The sequence below is a fragment of the Felis catus genome, chromosome D3, assembly GCF_018350175.1.
Source record: "Felis catus isolate Fca126 chromosome D3, F.catus_Fca126_mat1.0, whole genome shotgun sequence".
Lineage (NCBI taxonomy): Eukaryota > Metazoa > Chordata > Mammalia > Carnivora > Felidae > Felis > Felis catus.
Genome location: NC_058379.1, coordinates 13,741,124 through 13,763,119, shown reverse-complemented (window position 1 = coordinate 13,763,119; position 21,996 = coordinate 13,741,124). Strand labels below are relative to the sequence as shown.

Genomic DNA, 21,996 nt, shown 5'->3' with positions numbered 1-21,996 from the left:
GGGCGGCGACAGGAGCCCGGGCAGTAAGGTACGGAAGATGCGGTCAGGAAGCACAGAAGGCACAGGGTCCCAGAAGCAGGGAGTTTTCATTCCGTACACTTTCCTCCAAGGTTCTCGGGTGCCGGGCCCGGTGTAAGGCTCTGAGGGTCCACACGCGCTCGATGCACCACCTCCAGCACGTTAAGAGGGATACAGCCAACAAGACCCAACACGGCCACGACACGGGAGGGGATGGGCCAAGAAAAGACCGCCGGCGACCTGTGACAGCGTGTGGCTCGGTGGAAGGGCAGGGATGAAGCCATGCTGCAGGAAGTTAAGACGTGAACGTGTCTGCTTGTTACTTATGCACAGACACAAACGAGGGAGGTGTATTCAGGAGGGCAGGCTTGAGGGACGGTTTGGAGACTTCAAAGCAAAAAATTAGACTGGAAAGGAGTTGAGGGTCATCGGGGCATTTCAAAAGTAGTTTCTTGGGGCACCTGGGTGGTTCAGTCGGTTATGCGTCCCACTCTCGGTTTTGGCTCAGGTTATGATCTTGCAGTATCATGGGTTCGAGCCCTCGAGCCGCTGGCACAGAGTCTGCTTGGGATTCTCTCGCCCTCTCTCTCTGCCCCTCCCCTGCTCACACAGTCTCAGTCTCTATTCAATAAAAAAAATACAAAAAATATTTTACAAATACTAATTTCTTAATCTGGAAAATGTGAAAATTTATTCCTCTAAATCCAGCAATTCCACAAATGGGACTCTAGCCTAGGAAAACGAGGCTAGGGACGTGTCATTCTTTATTCCACACACTTCTATGGAATTTAAAGGCTCTTAATAAGCACGTGTTTTATAATTTTTAAAGAAGATTGGTAGTACGGGCCATCACAGTAGCAAATGAGGACTCGAGAAGGGAGCCCTGGCGCCCGGCTCTCCACGTGGACACTGCAGACGAACGGCAGAGCGGCCGTGCGCGCACACGCCAGTCCCGGCTCGCCACACCCCTCAGCCTCGGTCAGCCACACAAAACGAGCGTGCTTTGAAACAGTTTCCTCGACAGCTCCTTCCAGGTTTAAAACTACATGATTCCAAGTTTCTTGAAGAGACTAAGAAATCAAAGAACAGACCAGAGAAATTAGGGATTTCTCCAGTTTACCATGTAACATGCGGTATACAGGTGGGATGGGGGTCTGTATATTAAATTGTAGTACTTCTTTCGGACAAAATGATGTACAAGCACTTTCGGGCAGTTAATCAAATATCACATGCCACCCCTAGTTTTAAAAAAAGATGCTTACAGGGACACCTGGGTGGCTTAGTCATTTAAGTGTCCGACTCCTGGTTTTGGCTCAGGTCATGACCTCATGGTATGTCAGTTCGAGCACCACGACGGGTTTTGACGGGTTTTGCGTTGACAGTGTGGAGCCTGCTTGGAATTCTCTCTCTCTCCCTCTCTCTCTGCCTCACCCTGCTCTCAAATAAACTAAAAAAAAAAAAAAAAAAAGTGCTTACAAATTAACTGCACAGAAAATACAAGGCTGTGAATTATTTCAAAGTAAAGCCACAGCAGAAAACAAAAATGTCAAGGCAAAGCTGTGCTAGAAGCTGCAGACAGTCACTTCCCCAGGAGTCAGGAGGTGGGCAGATATTGGGGTGGGGTTAATAGGCCAGGGGGCTAGAGATGCCCATGGGAGGAGAGAAGACTTGAGTTGGGCCTTAAAGAATGGGGACTGGGTTCTTTTTAGGGTGATGAAAATGTTCTGGATGAGACAGTGGCAGAAGGTTACACAGCCTTGTGAATATACTAGAAATTACTGACTTCTGCAACCTAAAAGAGTACATTTTATGGTGTATGATTTATACCTCAATGTTAAAAAATAAAGAAGACATGGCCAGAGGCAACTGAGGCACCGTGGGAAAAGCCAAAGTTACCCTGAGGAGAATAATCAGGAGAAAGGTTGGTTGGAAACCAATTTCAAAGGGCTCAGAACATCAGGAAAAGGTAACTTGAAATTACCATCTGTGAGATAGTAAGGGAAGCGAAGACTCATGGAAAAAAGAGCAAAAGACCAAAAGCCCTGAGAATAACATCTGCCTACTCTGCTGGAAGACAAGTCTGAGGGAGGAGGCATCGTCCAGGTCCTGCTCATTTGAGGTCTGGGTCTCGGGCGGGTTTGAGTGAAAGAGTATTTGAAGGTTACTCTGGTTCTGAGTGAGGCAGAGCGAGGCAGACCCAAGATGGGGTCACCTGCAAGGCTAATTGTAATGCAAATTACTCTAGGCCTTAGCAATGTGACTCCAAAGCAGGAACTTTTACACAGAGGCTTGAAAAAGATGGGAAGAAGCAGGAGGTTTCGTAACAGCCCTTGCTGTCAATTATATGAAACAAACTTAACAGATTTCGGTTTAGCTGTAGGTGCACAAAACTTAAGTCCCCGAACAAATTCTGCCTATGATCAAAGGGAGAGAAAGGAAAAGAAGCAAAATCAGAGAAACACAGGCTAAGGACGGGGGAAAGAGATGGCGAAGTGGCGTCTCTGCAGGCAAGTCCTTGGAGATGCACAGGCTGCACAAAGCCGGGCGAATACGACATTGATTGGGAATGAGGTAACCACAAACACCGCTGTCTCAAATGAAAAGGGATCCAAGATCCGACCCAGAAAACAAGCATCGTAACCACCAGATAAAATTTTAATGATAAACACAAGATGCTCTACGCACAAGCAAGACCGAAGTACCCAATGCCAGGCCGTAAACGCAAGATTCTCTTAGGAAGAGGAGTCGGGAGAAGCCTCTCTGACCCACAGGTCCTGCTTCATCCTATCGACCCACCAAACTCTGCCACTGCTTTGCGTTGTGCTGGCATCATCTGTAACGTGGAGAAGCCCTCAGGGGAACGGACAGGCAGGAAAGAAAGGGCTGGCCTCTGGACTCGTGGCCAGCCTGCCCTTGTGAGGTCCATGTCCAGATCAATTCACACTTGGCTTCTGAGATTAAAGTCCCCTTTAGCCATAATTTCTTCTATGACTCTCAGTCCAAACTCAATATTCTGTCCTCAAAGGCCTCCTGACACACCAGGAGACCCCTTTAAGCTAGAAGGACAGAGGTCCTTTCCAAGTTACCATGGAGTCTTAGAATTTGTGGGCAGAAAGGACCATATGGAGCACAAGCTCTTAGGCCCACATTTTAGCAACGAGAGACAGAAGCCAAAAGCCACACTTCCGTATTTGTGGTCCACTCATCTTTCTAAAAACAGTAGTTCTACGGCATTTACAGCAAGGGCATTAACCTCTAAATTGTGGCCAGCAAAACAAAAGCTAAGGAAAAGTGTTCCTCCTGAGCAGATCTTGTTTAAAGCAAACATACTTTTTTTAGGCCCCGCAGATCATGGAACATTTACCTGTTTGGAGTTTCAACTCAAATGGTGTCCTTCGAGGAATGCTTAAGGATCGAGTCTTCTTGGGGCACCTGGGTGGCTCAGTCAGTTAAGCGTCTGACTTTGGCTCAGGTCATGATCTCACAGTTTGTGAGTTCAAGCACCACATCTGGCTTTCTGCTGACAGCTCAGAGCCTGGAGCCTGCTCTGGACTTTGTGTCTCCCTTGGTCTCTGCCCCTCCCCTGCTTGCCCCCTGTCTTTCAAAAGTAAATAAATAAATAAACATTAAGAATGGGGGGAAAAAAAAAGGAAAGCGTCCTCTTTATTTAATTTTTTTTTTAAATTTTTTTTTCAACGTTTTTTATTCATTTTCGGGACAGAGAGAGACAGAGCATGAACGGGGGAGGGGCAGAGGGAGAGGGAGACACAGAATCGGAAACAGGCTCCAGGCTCTGAGCCATCAGCCCAGAGCCCGACGCGGGGCTCGAACTCACGGACCGCGAGATCGTGACCTGGCTGAAGTCGGACGCTTAACCGACTGTGCCACCCAGGCGCCCCAAAAGCGTCCTCTTTAAAGAAAAAGACTACCTACTACCAAGCTGTTCAGGCCAAGGTTTGTTTTTGGTTTCCTCCAAGTAGAAACCTCTCCTAGGGGACTCACCCCAAATCTAATCCAGACTCAGGGTTTTAAGTATTCTGGTCTCCACTTCAAATGTTAAGTATACAATTTGAGACTGTAATTCAAGACGGCTTTTTTTTTTTAATGTTTATTCATTTTTTCCTGAAAATGTGTTAGTTTTTAAATATAATGTATTATCAAATTGGCTTACATATAACACCCAGTGCTCATCCCAACAAGTGCCCTCCTCCATGCCCATCACCCACTTTCCCCTCTCCCCCAACCCCCATCAACCCTCAGTTTGTTCTCTGTATTTAAGAGTCTCCGATGGTTTGCCTCCCTCCCTCTCTGTAACTATTTTTTTCCCCTTCCCCTCCCCCATGGTCTTCTGTTAAGCTTCTCAAGATCCACGTACGAGTGAAAAACATGAGATCTGTCAAGATTGCTTCTCAATCCAAAGATGAAATAGGTCTCCTCACTGTACATTAAAGAAATACACAAACTGTTTCACATTTCTATAGTCAAACAGGAAGAATTAACGAAAGGGGTTTTTGGGACAGAAGCCACTGGAATTTACAGAAGCTAAAATTCAATTCCTTCGTGATGGAGATAACTAAAAAGCCTATTTCAGGACAAGTTAAGCAGCAGATACACACTGAGTGGCGGGGCAGGAAGATTATGTGTGGCCACGGCCCTTCCTCCTAACGGCCTCAGAACAAGAGTAAGAGTGGGCTCTGTTTGTGCCAACACGTATCATTCTTGCTTGACTTTTTTATGTCTTCATAAAACACTGACGGTTTGCCTTAATGAAAATCTAACCTAACACACCACAAAAGTGATTTAAAAGCCAGGAAAGACACATGGAGACAAATGGACTGTAGCTCTAGGCTACACCGCGCGCTTCTCACCACCAATTTCAGACTCCGATCCCGGACGGCAGAATCATGGAGAGTGTCCGTCTCAAACCCGGGCTGAGGCGGGAAGGTACACGCTCTCAGGGGAAGATCGCGGCACTGGGACTCAGGGTGGCGCGTGAGAAACGAAAGACCTTAAGATGAAGAGTTAATTACTATGTGAAAAAAGGTTTTTGCTTACCCGGCAATGACAACGCCGTCATGGGAATGCACGTCACACAAAACTGCATCGGGAACGTGCTCCAGTTCGCTCACGGCACCTTTGCGATTCTGCATAAGGAGAAGGGGGATGCAGTTGGTCGTACTCTCGGGACACCCCGACGGCAGCACTCCACACTCAGCTATGCTCCATGGCCGTGTCTTACCACGGGTATTGTGCTCAAAGTCACCGGGGCGTTCCACAGGACCACGAGGACAGCTAATCTGCTAAGGTATTAGCATTTACGAGTTACCCCACACAATAAGACCGTGAACCCGGGGGCACGGCCGTGGGAGACGCTGCTCCCGCGCTCAGGGGGGTTACAGGCTAGAAAGGCAAGGTGTGCGCTCCACTAGGCTGGCGGGGGCACGTATCTGAAGAAACACAAAGTCTGTTTCGAAAGCGCAGTTCTGAGGACAGAAGGTATTTAAGGGTGTTTTACGTGCCAACAGCCCTTACGAACACTCAGAGGATACGATGAGAGAGTACACACAGAGACAAAAGTCAGGATGGGGAAAGGAAGAAGACCGCAAGGTCAGAGGTTCGTGGAATTGGTATTTTTAAAGGGAACCCTAAAGCCCAGGACACGTGTGGTTCCCGAGACTAGGCGGCAGGTAGCAGATGGGTTTTCCACCGTATGGACTCTGGTGACTTTTGAGTCACTTGTACAAAGATCATCATGCCGGCCACAGGCCAGGCTGTACGGGAGGAGCATTAAACAGTCATCCTCGCCACTACCCTATGAGCGGGCTACCATCAGCCCCCACTTCAGAGAGGAGAAAACGGGGGCATCCGAAGGAAAGCAACTTGCTCTGACACCACCTTTCATGTTTCGATGGAGCTTTCTCTCTAGAATCACAGTAAGAATCCCACCATCACAGTCAGGGCAGGAGTCCCCATTTCACATTTCACTTTCGTAGTCCTCACTGTTAACAGGGCCAGGAAAGGGGCTGAGCCATCTGACTCCAGTCCACTAACTCATTTATCAAGCGCTAACCAAACAAATGGCTTTATACTTGCTAAAGACAACTAGACGTTCCAGTCAACTGTATGTGACTTGCAGCGGTTATGGAGGGCCAGATGCCTGGAGGCAGGGCTCCGGACACCTTCACTGCTGCCACCTCCAGCGGATGAGGAGGTACCTGCCTCCCTCTGGGGCTTTCTCCACCACCAAAGAGGAAGCAGAAAACTTAGCGGCTGCGCTCTCTCAGGGTCTGACGGCTCAGAATTCGAGCCGATGTACACAGACCATCGCAGCACCCACGTGCACAAGTCAAAATATCCCTCCTTCCCGGAGGGAAAGGCCCCAGTTCAAGCTAACTCACCAGCTCTCCTTCAATTCCAGCCCTTCCTGCCAGGTTCGGGTCCAGCTCGTCTAAGCAGCTCTGTCAAACCCTCACAGCTGCCTCTCACCGACTTCCCTCACGCAGGCCCAGCCAAGCACATGGGCAAGAAGGCTGGGTGGGGAGGGGTCTCCACACGAGGCTATCATCTGGTGAGCACACAGCTGCGGGGCCAGGGTGCTTTTTACTCAGAGGTGTCTTAACAGCCTATGAAAGGACACCTATGCTCGGTCCCCTTGGAAAGGCAGTTCTCAGCCGGGGGCCATTGTGCCCCCGCCCCAAGGGACATCTGACACGCCTGAAGCCATCTGTGGCTGTCACAACGTGGGGTAGGTGGAGGATGCTGTTGGCACCCACTGGGTAGAGGGTAAGGAAGCTGCTCAACATGCTACCACACACACAGGGCAGCCCCCACCAAAGGAATTGTCTGGCCCCTAATGCGAGGTTGAGAAACACTGCTCCTATTCGCTTTGCTAGAAACTGTGAGTTTACCCAGACCAAGAGCATCGGTCACTAATGAGGTTATGAGGTGACCGAGGACGGACCCGCACACAGGCAACGGGTCACCGTCAGTAATGAGCAAAAGCCTGTGATCTCAAAGTCCGTTAGGATCGCCCTTTACAGGAGTGGAGGCAGTAGGTGTGGTTCCACCGCTGCCCTTCGAGGGCGTCTCCAGCTACCAGGTAGGAAGGAGGGCCGCCACCGCACTGTGGTCTTGTCAGGCCTCGAACAGCTTTACGTAACGCCGTTCTTGACAGAGATTTCCTACAGAAACACAGCACCGTGCAAATTCTTAGCTGTGATCTAATATTTCTGTAGAGATTTTGAAGTGATAAATGCTATGGAAGCAAGCCAGTGGGTTATGTGAGGGGAGAGAAGACAGGACTCAGAGACATTTAACAACCTCCCTCGCAGTCACTGGAAACCACATTTGCAGCACTGCTTTCGTATTCAGGTGGTGCTTTTGCTTTGTTGATGCGTCAGGGGTCAGGGTCGGTGAAAGTGAAAGGGGACTGCACGGAGCACGAGCCATCAGAGGGGAGGGGGCGGCACCCCAACCTCACCCCTCCTCTCCTAGACAACAGGATGCTCCCCAACAGCACGGTTGCAAAGGGGGGCAGATACCCTACGGCGAGCAAAACGGGCAACGAACCACCGGCAGCCGACAGGATGCTCACCGCACTCCTCTTTGCTTTTGGCAGTTAGTTGGCCTCAGGCCGTAATCGGAGGGCCTGCGGGGTTAATCCGGGGCCTGGATTCCCGCGTCCTTGCCGGCTATTCTTCAGTACAGGTAACGAGATTGGCCACCGCCTACCTTCCAGTTGGTTCTTAACATGTGTTCCTTGGCTCGGCACTCTTGGAAGATGAGCTTCCAGCACGAGTAATCAGAGATGCTGCTCTCGGGAAGGTGCCCTTCCTGCCGGCACAGCCGGTACCAAAGCACTTCGTCTTCGGCAATCACCTTCCACGTCTTGCTCACCTAAAACGGCACAAGCGACACAAATGTCGAATTCTGCAATTAGAGAAGCCCCTCGCCATCCAAAAATCAATCAACACCTTTATTATTACCCCGAGTTTATGGCAGTATAAAACGTCTCATTAACAAAACATTCTGAGGTGGAAAAGAAATACAAGCAAACGTTTCCAGTTTTATTTTTCGAGATTTCCAAACTGTTGTTCTATCATTTCATACCACATGTTAGATGCCTTGGTTAAATTATTATATAACATGTAAGGAAATTATTATATAACATGTAAGGAAAAAATACACAAATACATAAACGGCAAAAAATGTAAACTGCAACTGTACAGTTTTTCAGACCAGAATGTCTTCACTGTCCTTTTACCAATAGGCATTTGTATTTCTTTCCTTTTCTTTCTTTCTTTTCCTTCTTTCTTTCTTTTTTTTTTTTTTTATATTTCTTCTTATACAAGTGGAGACTGACTGTCTCTGAAATAAAAGGCTGTAAGAAAATCAATATCCATAACTCAACACTTCTGGTCATATGAGAAATTCAAATTTATATTATGTAGAAAAACTTAGACTTTAAGTGGATAGACTAAAAAAAATTTTTTACACAAAACTCAAGCTGTTCACCAGGACCATAACATCTGATAGAGAGAAATTAATGTTCTGTCTGGACTGAATTTCAAATCCCAACAGTATCCAGAGGAAATGGCCATTTTTGCTATTAGTATTCTGTCCTCCAAACCTAACTCAGGGGACAAAGCAGTTACTTCTTCACAGGATATCGTACAAAGTTGTACAAAAGGTGGACTCTGTTGGCAAGATGAGAGAATGATCCAGCAAATCAACATGATCTTGAGTCTGTGGGGTCAAGTGCTTAACACTTGCTGCCCATCTAAAGGTTGAGACTCATTTCTAATAAAGTGAAGGTCATGGCCACTGGTTTACAGTAACCTGTGCTCCTGAACACTCCCTTGGGGCCACTTCGAGACGTAGAATACACAGACAGAAGAGCGAACACGAGACAAAGTAGGCGAGAGTGCACACAGCATGTGTCTCATTAGGATTCCTCGTTTGAAGAAGTACCAACAGGTAGTTCACTTTTAGGATGGCAGAATGAAGAACTCCAAAAATCTGCTCCTACATTCAAGCAACAAGAATACTGCCAAAAGTTGTCAAAATCAACTTTTTCAGAACTCTGGAAATTAACTAAAGACTTTCAACATTCCGAGGAGCATTTATTCAAGAAAAATGTTTTCATCTTGGTAAGGGCAACTACCTCCATGTTGTTTTAACTTGCACTAATCCCATCCTCCTCTTCCGGCACCACAGGTAGCTCCACGGTAACCTTGAAAAACAACAGCCTCGCAACTATGGTAGCTGTGAAAACCAGCAGCCTGGAAGACACCGAAGGGGCCAGATGGCTTCACAGGTGCCCTAAATGCCATCCCCAGGGAATGGTCACCATTTGACCTGTGTGACAGCCTGCTGGAAAGCTCTCTTCTGGAGGCTTGTCTTTATCTGACCTGACTCAAAGCTTCCTCTGCCTTATCTCCAGTGCATTTGTCCCAAACAGTAAGGGAGAACTGTTTAAGGTTGCGGCTGCCTGAGGTACCATTACCACCCTGGGGCTACAAAGAGTTGACCTAAAACTTAAAAGGGAAACCTGGGGAATGGGATGTCCCTAAGGGGCTTTGAAAGGCTCCCACAGATTTCTGGGACTCAGTGTCATGCACCTGTATAGGACTGTGTGTGCGCCCAGAAAAGGGATCAGAAGGCCCTGATCTCTCACTCTGGCTAAACTTGAAGCTTTGCACAGCATGATGTGAAGGCTAAACAGAGTTGTGAACCGCTGGCACAATGAAAGCAAGCCCCAACATACAGAAAGCAACTCAGCAAAAGATGGGAGATTTATTGCTTCAACATATCTAAGGAAACCTCTGTCCAATCACTAACCACTCAGCTAAATGAGCAGAGATTTCAGTGGTCACACATGACAAAAAATACAAACCAGAGTATTAGTCCAGAAAAGTCACTAAAAATAGCAGCAATAACAAACAGCAACAACTAACTCTCCAGAAGAGAGTGAATCACATTTGAAAGGAGTTGTCACATTTTAAAAGTCAATTTTTTAAACACAAAATGTAGACACATGCAAAGAAACAGTAAAGAATGAACCATATGTGGAAAGAAAAAGCAGCCTGAGCAAGTCCAGACTTTGGACTTATTAAACTAAGACTTTAAGTCAGCTATTATAAATATGTTCAAAACACTAAAGGAGAGCATGTCTAGAAAAATAAAAGTTATAAGCACAATGTTTCACCAAGTAGAAAACAGTGATAAAGAAACTTTAAAAAAACACAAGTTTTAAAGTCAAAAAGCACAGTAACTGAAATAAAAAATTCAATAGAGGGGCTCAACAGATTTGAGCTAACAGAATAATCAGCAAACTCAAGGTCAATTAAGATTATCCAGTCTTGGGGCGTCTGGGTGGCTTAGTTGGTTGGGTGTCCAACTTCGGCTCAGATCATGATCTCGTGGTTCAGGAGTTCAAGCCCCGCATTGGACTCTCTGCTGTCGGTGGGGAGCCTGCTTCGGTTCCTCTGCACACACACCCCCCCCCCCGCCCCTCGTCAGCTCGTTCTGTCTCTCTCCCTCCCCCTCTCCCTTCCCTTTTGGAATAAATAAACCTAAAAAAAAAAAAAAAAAAAAGATTATCCAGTCTAAGGAAAAAAAAAAGGACAAAAGAACCCCCCTTCCCAAAATTAACAGAACCTCAGAGACCTACTGGATACCATCCAAGTGGATCAACAAAGGCATTATCGGAGTCCTATAAGGGAAGGAGAAAGGGGTAGAAGGAACATCTGAAGAAATAATGGCTAGAAACTTTCCAAACATGATGAAAAACATTGATCCACACACTAAAGCAGCTCACTGAACTCCATGAAGGATAAACTCAAAGAGATTCACACCTAGACACATCATAGTCAAATTGTTGAAAACTGAAAAGCAACAAAAGAAAAAGACACATTGTGTGTTCTTCTCATTAAAAATTAGGGAGGTCAGAAAGCAGTCGGCTGGCATATTCAAAGTGCTAAAGGAAGAGACTGCCAGCCAGTAACTGCATCTAGCGAAACTACCCCCAAAAATAAGAGAGAAATTATTCCAAGATAAATAAAAATAAGATAATTCATCACTAGTAGACTTGTCCTACAAGAAATACCAAGGGAGTCCTTTAGGCTAAAATACAAGGACACCAGACAGGAACTCAACCCATATAAATAAAGAAAGTAAACCAGTAAAGGTCATTACAAGGGTAAATATAAAAGACAGTATAAATACAGTTTTGCTTGCAATGCTTTTCTTTTATCTAATTAAAAAGATAACTGCCTAAAGTAAAACAATAAAGACATAATTTGTATGAAATAATAGTTAAAGAAGGGAGAAGGAATGAAGTTATATTGTAGCAGTTTTGCTGTACTATTGAAAGTAAGTTGGCATTAATACAAACTAGATTGTTTTAAGACGTCAGTTGTAATCCCTGGGCAATCATTAAGAAAAAAAACTTTAAAAAGAGTAGCAAAAGATAAAAGGAATTAAAATAGTATGCTAGAAAAAGGTCTACTTAAACACAAAAGGAGGCAGTAATGAAGAGAAAGAGGAACTAAAATGACATAAAACATACAGAAAACAAATAGCAAAATGGCAGATATAAATGCTTCCTTATCAATAATTATATTAAATGGAAATGGACTAAGCACTCCAAGCAAAAGACAGAGATTGGTGGTATAAATAAACATGACCTAAGGATATGCTGACTACAAGATAACTACATACTTTTTTTTTTTTTTTAAAGTAGGCTTCACTCCCAGTGTGGGGCTTGAACTCACAGCCCTGAGATCAAGACCTGAGCTGAGATCAAGAGTCGGACACTTAACTGACTGAGCTGCCCAGATGTCCCCATACATTTTTTTTTAACTAAACTCTGCACCCAACGTGGGGCTCAAACTCACAACCCCGAGATCAAGAGTCACATGCTCTACAACGGAGACAACCAGGTGCCCTGAGACACACACACTTTAGATCCACACACACAAACAGTAAAAGGACAGAAAAAGGTATAACTTGTAAGCAGTACCTGAAAGAGAGCTAGAGTGCATATACCAATACCACTTAAAATAATTTTTAAGACAAAAATGATTACTAGAGACAAAAGATATTTTTATAATGAGGGTCAATCCATCACAAAAACCTAACAATTGTAAACATATATTTCTAACAACAAAGCCCCAAACACAAGCAAAAAAATGAAAAAACTGAAGAAATGGATAATTGGACTCCAATACCCACTTTCGGTAAAAGATAGAATAAGTAGAATATCTATCAACAAGAAAATAGAAGAACCCAACACTATAAACCAACTAGACATAAGAGACATCCATGGGACACTCTACTCAACAACAATTTGAGCATTATTCTCAAGTGCAATGGAACACTCTACAGGATAGACCATATACTAGGCTATAAAACAAATCTCAATAAATTCAAAAGAACCAAAATTATACAAAGTATGTTCTCTGATCACAGTGGAGTGAAAATCAGAAATTGATAAAAGGAGGAAATATGGGAAATTCACAAATGTGTGGAAATTAAACACACTAACAAATGTTAACATGCTAAACAACCAATGTGTCAAAGAAGAAACTGCAGAAGAAACTAGAAAATACTCTGCAGTGAGTGAAAATAATAGAACGTTCAAAACTTATGAGGCACAGTGAAGGCAGTGCTTAGAGAAAAATTTAGAGCTATAAATTCCCATATTTTAAAAAATCTAAAATCTATAACCTAGCCTTCCAGAGGCTAGGTTAGAGAAAAAGAAAACCAAACCCAAGAAGAAAATAAAAATTACAACAGAAACGGGGCGCCTGGGTGGCTCAGTTCGTTGAGCATCCGACTTCAGCTCCGAGCATGATCTCACGGTTCAGGAGTTTGAGCCCCACATCGGGCTCGCTGCTGTCAGCACAAAACCTGCTTTGGATCCTCTGCTCTGTCCCCTTCTCTCTCTGCCCCTCCCAGCTTGTGCTCACTTTCTCAAAAATAAACGTTAAAAAAAATTTACACACACACAAATTACAACAGACATAAGTGAAACAAAAAGAAAATGAAGTAAAAACTGGTTACTTGCAAAGATCACCAAAATTTACAAACCTTTAGCTAGACTGACCAAATGGGGGCGTGGGTGTGGAGAAGGCTCAAATTCCTAAACCCAAGGAGAGGGGCCATCACTATCGACAACCACAAAAACAAAAAGCATTACAAAGGGACACTATGAACAATTTATATGCCAAAACTAGGTGATTATAGGCAAATGCTTAGAAAAAGACACGAAGTACTGAAGTTAACTCGAGAGGATGGAAAATCTGCATAGACTTACAAGAGGTTACATTAGTGATTAAAACAACAACAACTTAGCACAAAGCAAAGTCCAAGCCTAGATGACATCACTGGTAAATTCTAAATGTTTGAAAAGAATTTTAAAAATGGTTAAAACTAAGTTAAAAGAAATTTTAAAAGAATTAACTCTTACCAAATGTTTTAAAAGATTAATGAATTAACCAATCATTCACAAATTCTTCCAAAAACAAAACAAAAGAGGAGGGAACACTTCCCAACACCTTCTACGAGGCTAGTATTTCTCTGATATCCAAACCAAAGACCTCACAAGAAAACTACAAACCAATAATTCCTGATGTGATGAACATACATAAAAATCTTCAACAAAACCCCAGCAAACTGAATCCAGCTATGTACAACAAGGGTAGTACGTCATAACCCTGTGCGATTTGTCTCAGGGATGCAGAGTCAGTTTAACACACAAATATCAAGGTGATATCCTGGTACTAGGGTCAAGGACAAAAACCACATGCAGTTCTCAGATTAACAAACACTTTAAAATTAAAGGGAGTTCATAAAATTCAAAATAAATCTGTACTATACAAAAGAGTTCCTTTACATAATGATGTCCCTAAAGAGCCTTAAAGTGATAGGGATGTAAATACAAATTTGATCAACTTTTTAGGAAGGCCTTCAAGGTCACCTGTATTATCCAAGGAGCAGCAAGATATAATAGAAAACCAGTTACGCTTGGGGTGAAAACACCCCAAACCTCAGATTCTTGTGTCCAGTCTTTCACTAACTAGCTGCGGGACTGTGACAAGGTCACTAGGCTTTTCCGCACCGCTTTCCTCCTCAGTGGTGGGGAGGAATCCGACACCTTAAAATGTCTCTTACAACACTAAACTATGACCTTGGGGCCTTGGTTTTCTCATCCTCCAAATGTGAGCCACCATATCCCACCACCCACAGAGCTGTTGTGCATCTCAAAGGGTTCAAGTGTTGTGCAAGTGTAATTCTTTACACACAGGTCACACACTACATAGGTCACCACCGATAACACTACAGGATACAGCTCCTTATTGTAAACTTACGCTGCTCCAATTACTTTAAAGAAGCCATTAGTTTTTTATTTCTACAAATAACTTTTATTAAATCTATAGTGGGGTGCTACTTGCTCCACGGCAGCAGAAAGAGGCTAGAACTTAGAAGTAAAAGTTAGTCTGAGGGGCGCCTGGGTGGCTCAGTCAGTTAATTGTCTGACTTCGGCTCAGGTCATAATCTCACAGTTTGTGAGTTCGAGCCCCACGTCAGGTTCTGTGCCAACAGCTCAGAGCCTGGGGCCTGCTTCAGATTTTGTGTGTGTGTGTGTGTGTGTGTGTGTGTGTGTGTGTGTGTGTGTCTGCCCCTCCCCCACTCACACTGTCTCTGTCTCTCAAAAGACAGACATTAAAAAAATAATTTAAAAAAAATAAGTAAAAATTAGTCAGAATCCAAGAACTCGGGTTGTTTCAGTGTCAAAATTTCTGATTTTCCATCTCGAGCAGACTATATTAAAAACATTCCTTAGGACACCTTATTCAACTGAAAGTACACTAAAAGTGTCAAAGTGACACTGACCCACAGAACATTCTTGTGATGGCACACTGAAATTCTGGCTTCCTTGATTACATTTTTGCTGTGTATGCGGGCATGTAAGCTCTAGGTGTGACAAACAATCATGTCACCTAGGTCACCTTCCCTTTAGGCACGGGCACTCTGCGTGGAAGGCACAGCGTCAGAAATTAGACCAGGTGGCACAAAGTACTACGAGGCTCCAATCACTTTTCTGAACCAAAGTGCCACACGATAACGCAGCAGGGGTCACACTGGCTCCAGTGTTCGATTGTTTAGAAACTGAAGAAGAGAGGTCCCGGAGACCAACCGGGGCAACTCCCCACCCCAGGAAGGGCTCCTCCTGGCAGCCCTGGTTGGGGAGAGGCTTCTGCAGAGAGCTGACCCTCACATCGGGCTGATCGACCGCAAAGCAGTCTGGCTATTAGGAAGTACTTCCTCCCTTTCCTTAGTAAAGGGATTCCACCCATGGCCCTAATTTTGCCTTTCTGAAGAAATCTCTATTCCTTCTTCCACTGATAGTTCTTCAAAAGGCTGAAGATACCATCATGATTCCCCTTAGTCATCTCGTAGGTCTAACTATCGTCCATTTCTTCAACTAACTGCCCTAGGACTAGACTGGTTCGTGTACCCATGATCTCTGAACGTACCCTAGTATTTATGCATATACAGTAACCCCCTTCACATGTGGTACTCAGGATGGAACACTATCCCAAATGTGGGCTGTCAAGTGCCACCAACAGGAGGATTTTATCAGACGCTCATTTGCTGCTTCACTTGTAAATACACCATCGTGGCTACTAAACTCACAGTGCACCGAACCTTCTGGAGTCTGTTTAGTTAAACATTTAAAGCAAACAACAACAAAAATACTACAAACACCTGTGGACTCACCATCCCACTTAAGATACTGATAAGTTTAAAGTCCCACGGGGCACTTGGGTGGCTCAGTCAGTTGAGCGTCCGACTTCAGCTCAGGTCATGATCTCACAGCTGGCGAGTTCGAGCCCCGGGTTGGGCTCTGTGCTGATTGATAGCTCAGAGCCTGGAGCCTGCTTCGGCTTCTCTGTCTCCCTCTCTCTCTGCCCCTAACCCACTCGCATTCTGTCTCTGTCTCTCTCAAAAATAAATAAACATTAAAAAATTTTTTAAATAAATAAAATAATAAATAAATAAATAAATAAATAAATAAATAAATAAAAATAATAAAGTCCTGTACATTTCTGATGCACATACTCTCCCCTGCCTCAAGGGTAATCTGAATTTGGTGTTCATCATTCTTCAGAGTTTTTTGGTTTTTTTAAACACAAACGGCAATTAAAGTCCCTCTTACTTTCACTGTTTTTTTTAATATAATTTTAAAACCCGTTTTAAACCCCAGCTCACTGTACCCACCCCCTTCCCAGCATTTTAGTGCATCCCTGAATCCCAATTCTGTCATCTGTTGCATTAGCTACTTCTCCCATACACACTCTTCTGCAAAATATGGTCTGTGGGCCTTTGCGTCTTATTTACAGAAAAAAAAAAGTTAACCAGGATGGGGCTGAGGACAGAGCCCGTGGCAAACCACTATAGCCCTCCCCCCCCACCAAGGCTGACATGGGTCCATTAAGCAGCCCACCCCAAGCCTGGCCACAGCATCAGTTACAAATCCACTTACCCACACTGTCAGCCCACACTTCTCCACCTTAGCCATGAGGGCATCAGGGAAACCAACCCTCACTTGATCACAAGTGGTCAGGCCATAAAGAATGGGAGAGCGACTCTGTAACACCGAAGCTCCAGTTCTGACGAGACAGAACACCACGGTTTTATTTTGGGCGTGTTTGGTCCACAGCTGAGCCTGCCCCTGCCACGAGCAGTGTCTGTCCATCTGTCTGTGCCAGAGTTGAGTCTGCGCACCGGGCAATCACGAAGAGCAGAGAGGGACGGACCAACGTGAGCTGTGAGGGAGCCAAGCCACAACTCAAATGGTTCCAGAGCAGAATCACCTCCCTACCAGACCTCTGGAATTCGGGGTTAAATGAAGTAAAAGATCAGGGCTAACAGCCAGCAACCCTAATGGGTCCTCAAAGGCGGCAAGTGCTAACTAAACACAGGGCAGCTCCCCTCTGATCTGGGGATACGTGAGCCTTTTCGGTAAAAATTATAAAATGTAGGGGCGCCTGGGTGGCGCAGTCGGTTAAGCATCCGACTTCAGCCAGGTCACGATCTCGCGGTCCGTGAGTTCGAGCCCCCGTCGGGCTCTGGGCTGATGGCTCCGAGCCTGGAGCCTGTTTCCGATTCTGTGTCTCCCTCTCTCTCTGCCCCTCTCCCGTTCATGCTCTGTCTCTCTCTGTCTCAAAAATAAATAAACGTTGAAAAAAAATTTTTAAAAAAATTATAAAATGTAAAATGTTGTAAAAACTATGAAATGTAACTGGACAAAAGACTCAGAGTAGCTGAGACAGAATATAAACGGTAGGCATTATTGCACAGACTGGCACTTTCCAAAGCATGTTCAGTAAAACAACAGCTCCTCAGGGGGGTTAATAATGTTACTTTTAAAAAGGATTCCATGGCCGGGGTGCCTGGGTGGCTCAATCGGTTGAGCGTCCGACTTCGGCTCAGGTCATGATCTCACAGTCTGTGGGTTCGAGCCCCGCGCCAGGCTCTGTGCTGACAGCTCGGAGCCTGGAGCTACTTCGGGTTCTGTGTCTCCCTCTCTCTCTGCCCCTTCCCCACTCATTCTCTGTCTCTCTCTCTCAAAAATAAACACTAAAAAAAATTTTTTTAAAGGATTCCATGGTCAGAGGAGTTTGGGGAACACTGGTGTAAACAAAACTAAGCAGGGCTATTTGCTGAAGAACTTCTGAGAGCTTTTAACCAACTGACACGTGCTGGATCTCTCTCAGAAGGATGGGATACGCTGCGTTCCTCAAACTTACTTGGCTCCTGAAAGCTTCCTGCAAGAACAGTCTGAAAGCTTCAGTGCTCTGCAGAAGACACTGGAGAGAACACCAATATGGGTTACTGGTGACCTGATTAAGGTCTGTGCTGGCCACAAGGAGCAGCAATTCTCCACCTGCCAGCTCCATCTGCCAAACAGACCCCCTTTGCAGGACACTTCTCCCCTGTGGTGGGGAAGCTACAGGGAAAGGTTTTGGTCTCTGCCTTTACAGTCAGGTTGGATCCCAAGCCTGGACCAAGTGTGGGACAATGTTTTTAACTCTCTAGTGCAAAACTTAGCTACAGGACATTTTGTTCTTTGTTGTTATTTTATTTTATTTTTTTAATTTTTTTTAACGTTTATTTATTTTTGAGACAGAGCATGAACGGGGGAGGGGCAGAGAGAGAGGGAGACACAGAGTCGGAAACAGGCTCCAGGCTCTGAGCCGTCAGCCCAGAGCCCGACGCGGGGCTCCAACTCACAGACCGTGTGAGATCGTGACCTGAGCTGAAGTCGGACGCTTCACCGACTGTGCCACCCAGGCGCCCCTGTCGTTATTTTAAGTAGATGGAGCCACTGAATCAGCAGCAGCGTTTGAAGAAAACCCAAATCCGATGCTCAGTGATTACAAACTAGAAGATACCAGTTAAAATAAACATTCTGGAATAGTTTTCATGAGATCTACTACACCATACAGTTCTCAGCCACTTTAAAATGGAGGAACTTTTTTCTCAGTGAGACTTTCAAGAAGTCCCCCATACATGAGACCTTAAAAGCACCGGAAGCAGAAAACAGGTTTTTCTCTCCCCTTCAAAGAAAATGCCAAGTCACTTTAAACAACATGACCTGAAATTTGTATAACAGGGTTTGGGGATGAAAAACGGAGAACAAAAAGTTGAGGTTTCGGTACATCACTCCCACTGCTAGCCCCTAGATCACAGGGCTTATTCTGTGGAAAGTAATATTCAGGATCAAGTTTAAATCCTGGATAACCAACAATAATCTCTTTGAGGGATTTACAAAAACTAGAGGCGAGAGTTCCTTCCAAAAAGGGATCAGGACTATACCTACAGTTAGGTATTAAACACAGAAACGTGCCAACAATTTCTTTGGCAAACTGTAAAGGGAGGGTGCTTTTTCTCTCTTCTTTTAAAGGAGCAAAAAATGACAGGTTTTAAGAATTTCTTCTAATCCTGAAAGGAAAAACAAAACAAAATAATAAGACCTAAACTTTCACAATTTTAAAGATTCTCACCAAAAAGAAAGCTAATAGTTTAAATTTCTTACATTAAATTAAATCTTGCAAGTTTATAAGCCTGAATTTTCCAAAGGCCTAATGGTCTTTAATACACTAGGACTGGAATGGCTCTGCCCAGTAAAAGCCCCACTGAGTGAGCCTCAGCTGTGAGAATTTGCTAATAAAAGTGTCTCCAGCATTTTGCTTTATAGCACCACTGTGAATTACAGCATCAAAAAAAAAAAAAAAAAAAAAGAAAGAAAGAAAGAAAGCCCTTGGCTCCAAAACTAGCTTTATTAACTCTGCCTGGATTAGGGTTACCAGTGAGGCCCATGACAAGGGGAAAAGCATCATTGTTCTAGTCGCATGTTCACGAATCAAGTCTATTTGGGGAAGATATACCTTGCACAGACAGTTCTACATGCACTCATTCTCTCAATTTCCTTATCTCCTTTTTCCCCATTCACTCTCAAACCTGCTCACCCTAGCCCCAGATTCACCCCGTGTGCACCATGCCACGAATTCTGGTCAAGGTTGCCAGTGACCTCCAAGGTGCTCAATCCAATGGCTACTTCTCAGTCATCCTCTTGCTCGACTAACAGTTGCACTTAACCCTCTGATCGCCGTCTCCTCCTCGAAAAGGTTATCCGTTGGTTCCAGGGGACCGTGTGCTCTGGGTTCCTCCCCACGTCACAGGGACTGCCTTCTCCAATGCCTCATCTTGGCCTCTCACCACTGTGGTGTGACAGGGCTCAATCCCTGAATCCCCCACCCCCTTCGCTCACTTCCCTGATGACCTCGTCCAGTTTCCTGGACTTAAATGCCAATGATGCGCTCACGGCTCCCCAGTTCCTATCTCCCTCCAGCCTCACATCTCACTACTGATCTTCCCCCAAAACTTGGTCATCTCACGGTCTCCCCCTGGTCAGTAACCACAATCTCGTCCGTGCGGTTGTTTAGGCCAAATAAACGGAGTCCCGGCCAACTCCTCTTTCTCTCCCCCTTCCATTGCCATTGGCAGTCCCGACTTTGCCCACATCTACTGGTACCACGCGCTCCAAGCCACCATCTTCTGTCGTCTGGGTTATTCGAGTAGCTCACTCACGGGTCTCCCTGCTGCATCCTTGTCCCCCTTCAGGTCCGGTCTCCACACAGCAACTGAGATGATCCCGCTCAGAAGGGAAGTCAGACCTTGTAACTACTCTGCTCAAAGCACTCGAATGGCTTCCCGCCTCATTCCGAATAAACGTTCAAGTTATTTTGACGGATTTAAGTGCCTTTCACATTTTGACGATTTCTTCTTCTCTTATCCCCATCTGCTCATTATGCCTTCACCCCTATTAGTTTCCTGTTGGTGCTCTAACAAATTACCACAAACCTCGTATCTAAAAACAATACAAATTTATTCTGTTTGGTTCTGGAGGCCAGAAGTCCAAAATAAAAGTGTAGGAGGCAGGGCTCCATTTCTTCTGGAGGCTTTGGGGGAAATATCTGTTTCCTTCTTTCCACCTTCTATTCCTCAGCTTTGTAGTCTGTTCCTCCATTTTCAGAGCCAACAACGCACCATTTTCTCTTCTCTCTGACCTCCAGCCTCCCTCCTGGAGGGAGCCCACCTGGATCATCCAAGATAACCATCCCATCCCAAGATCCTTAACCTCCTCACATCTGCAAAGGCCCGTTACCAGACGACGTAACATATTCATAGGTTCTGAGGATTAGGAAGTGGACATCTCGGGGAAGGGCCATTACTATCCACCTCCCCCCGGCTCTGACCTTCCCGCTGTTCCTCTACCCTAACAGGTGCGCGCCACCTCAAGGCCTCTGCACCTGCTACGGGCCTCCGCCAGAGATCTGCACAGCTTCCTTCTTCCCTCGTTCAGGTCTTTGCCCAAAGGTCACCTTCTCTGTGAAGTCTTCCCTGGCCGCTTACAAGGGCAGCCCCCACATCACCTCTGTGGGCACAGGTTTCTCCATAGCACACATCACCATCTGGAACACACATTACTTAACTGGGCGCTTACTAAAGGGGTAAATAACTGAAAGACACGGAGAAACAAGTCCAACTTTTAAAAATTCAACACTTAAAAAAAAAAAACTGCATTGCTTTTATTTTCAATGGCCAGCTTCTGGCATGTACTGTCCTCAAGAGGCTCTGACTCTCTTATAAATACCAGTTCTCGCTTTCTGGTTTTTTTTCCCCCTTCTTTTAAACTTCTTAATTAGGGACAATTTCAAACACACACAAAATAAAGTGAGCAGTAGAAAGCGCCTCAGGACTCAGTCCCCAGGACTCAGTTCAAGTACTTAGCAGGACCCTGCCCTTCTTGGGAGCAGCCGGCTCCCCATCTTCCCCCAGAGTTGCTGTTTTTCAGTCACCCCCCTTAAAGGAGGCAGCCACGGCAACTCTGCGAATTAAAAGGAAACCCCTGAGGGGGCCTGGGCCCGGGGCGTGTGTCCCTGGGAGATGGAGTCAAGTGGCAAAGGCCACTATTAAGGACGAAAGGAACCCTGCCAGCAGTTACAGGTTTTCAGAATCATTTCTGCTAAGAAAAATCAGTCTAGCAGCGCTTGGCTGTGGACTCCCAGCTTGAAAGACTCCATGAAGATCTTTAGCCATAAAACCTCAGATTTTAGGTGCTTCTGTTTGGATATCTGGGAAGATCACGAGATCACATTTTCCTTAAAGCCTGAAATATCAGGGGTGCCTGGCCGGCTCAGTCAGTAGAGTGTGCTACTCCTGATTTCAAGGTTGTGAGTTCAAGCCCCGTCTCGAGTGTAGAACCTACTTAACAACTTCAAACATCACGATCTATCTAGTGTGGTGGGCTTTAGTTCCCAATTTATCTATTTTGGTATCACCTGCTTCTTGCTTACCAATTTTATCATACATCTTAAGCTGTTAACCTCCGTCTCTTCCCTT

The 21,996-nt window shown here is 45.2% G+C and overlaps 1 protein-coding gene across 2 annotated transcripts in view; it reads right to left on the bottom strand.

The window, feature by feature from the left end:
* Positions 1-21,996, bottom strand: part of FBXW8 (F-box and WD repeat domain containing 8) — a 119,830-nt gene that overhangs the window by 79,294 nt on the left and 18,540 nt on the right. For both annotated transcript variants that reach the window (XM_023241460.2, XM_023241461.2), the window contains exons 3-4: positions 7,750-7,914; positions 5,074-5,162 (exon numbers count right to left, since the gene is read on the bottom strand). In XM_023241460.2, the coding sequence (XP_023097228.2) occupies positions 5,074-5,162; positions 7,750-7,914 (254 nt within the window). The remainder of the gene's footprint in view (positions 1-5,073; positions 5,163-7,749; positions 7,915-21,996) is intronic.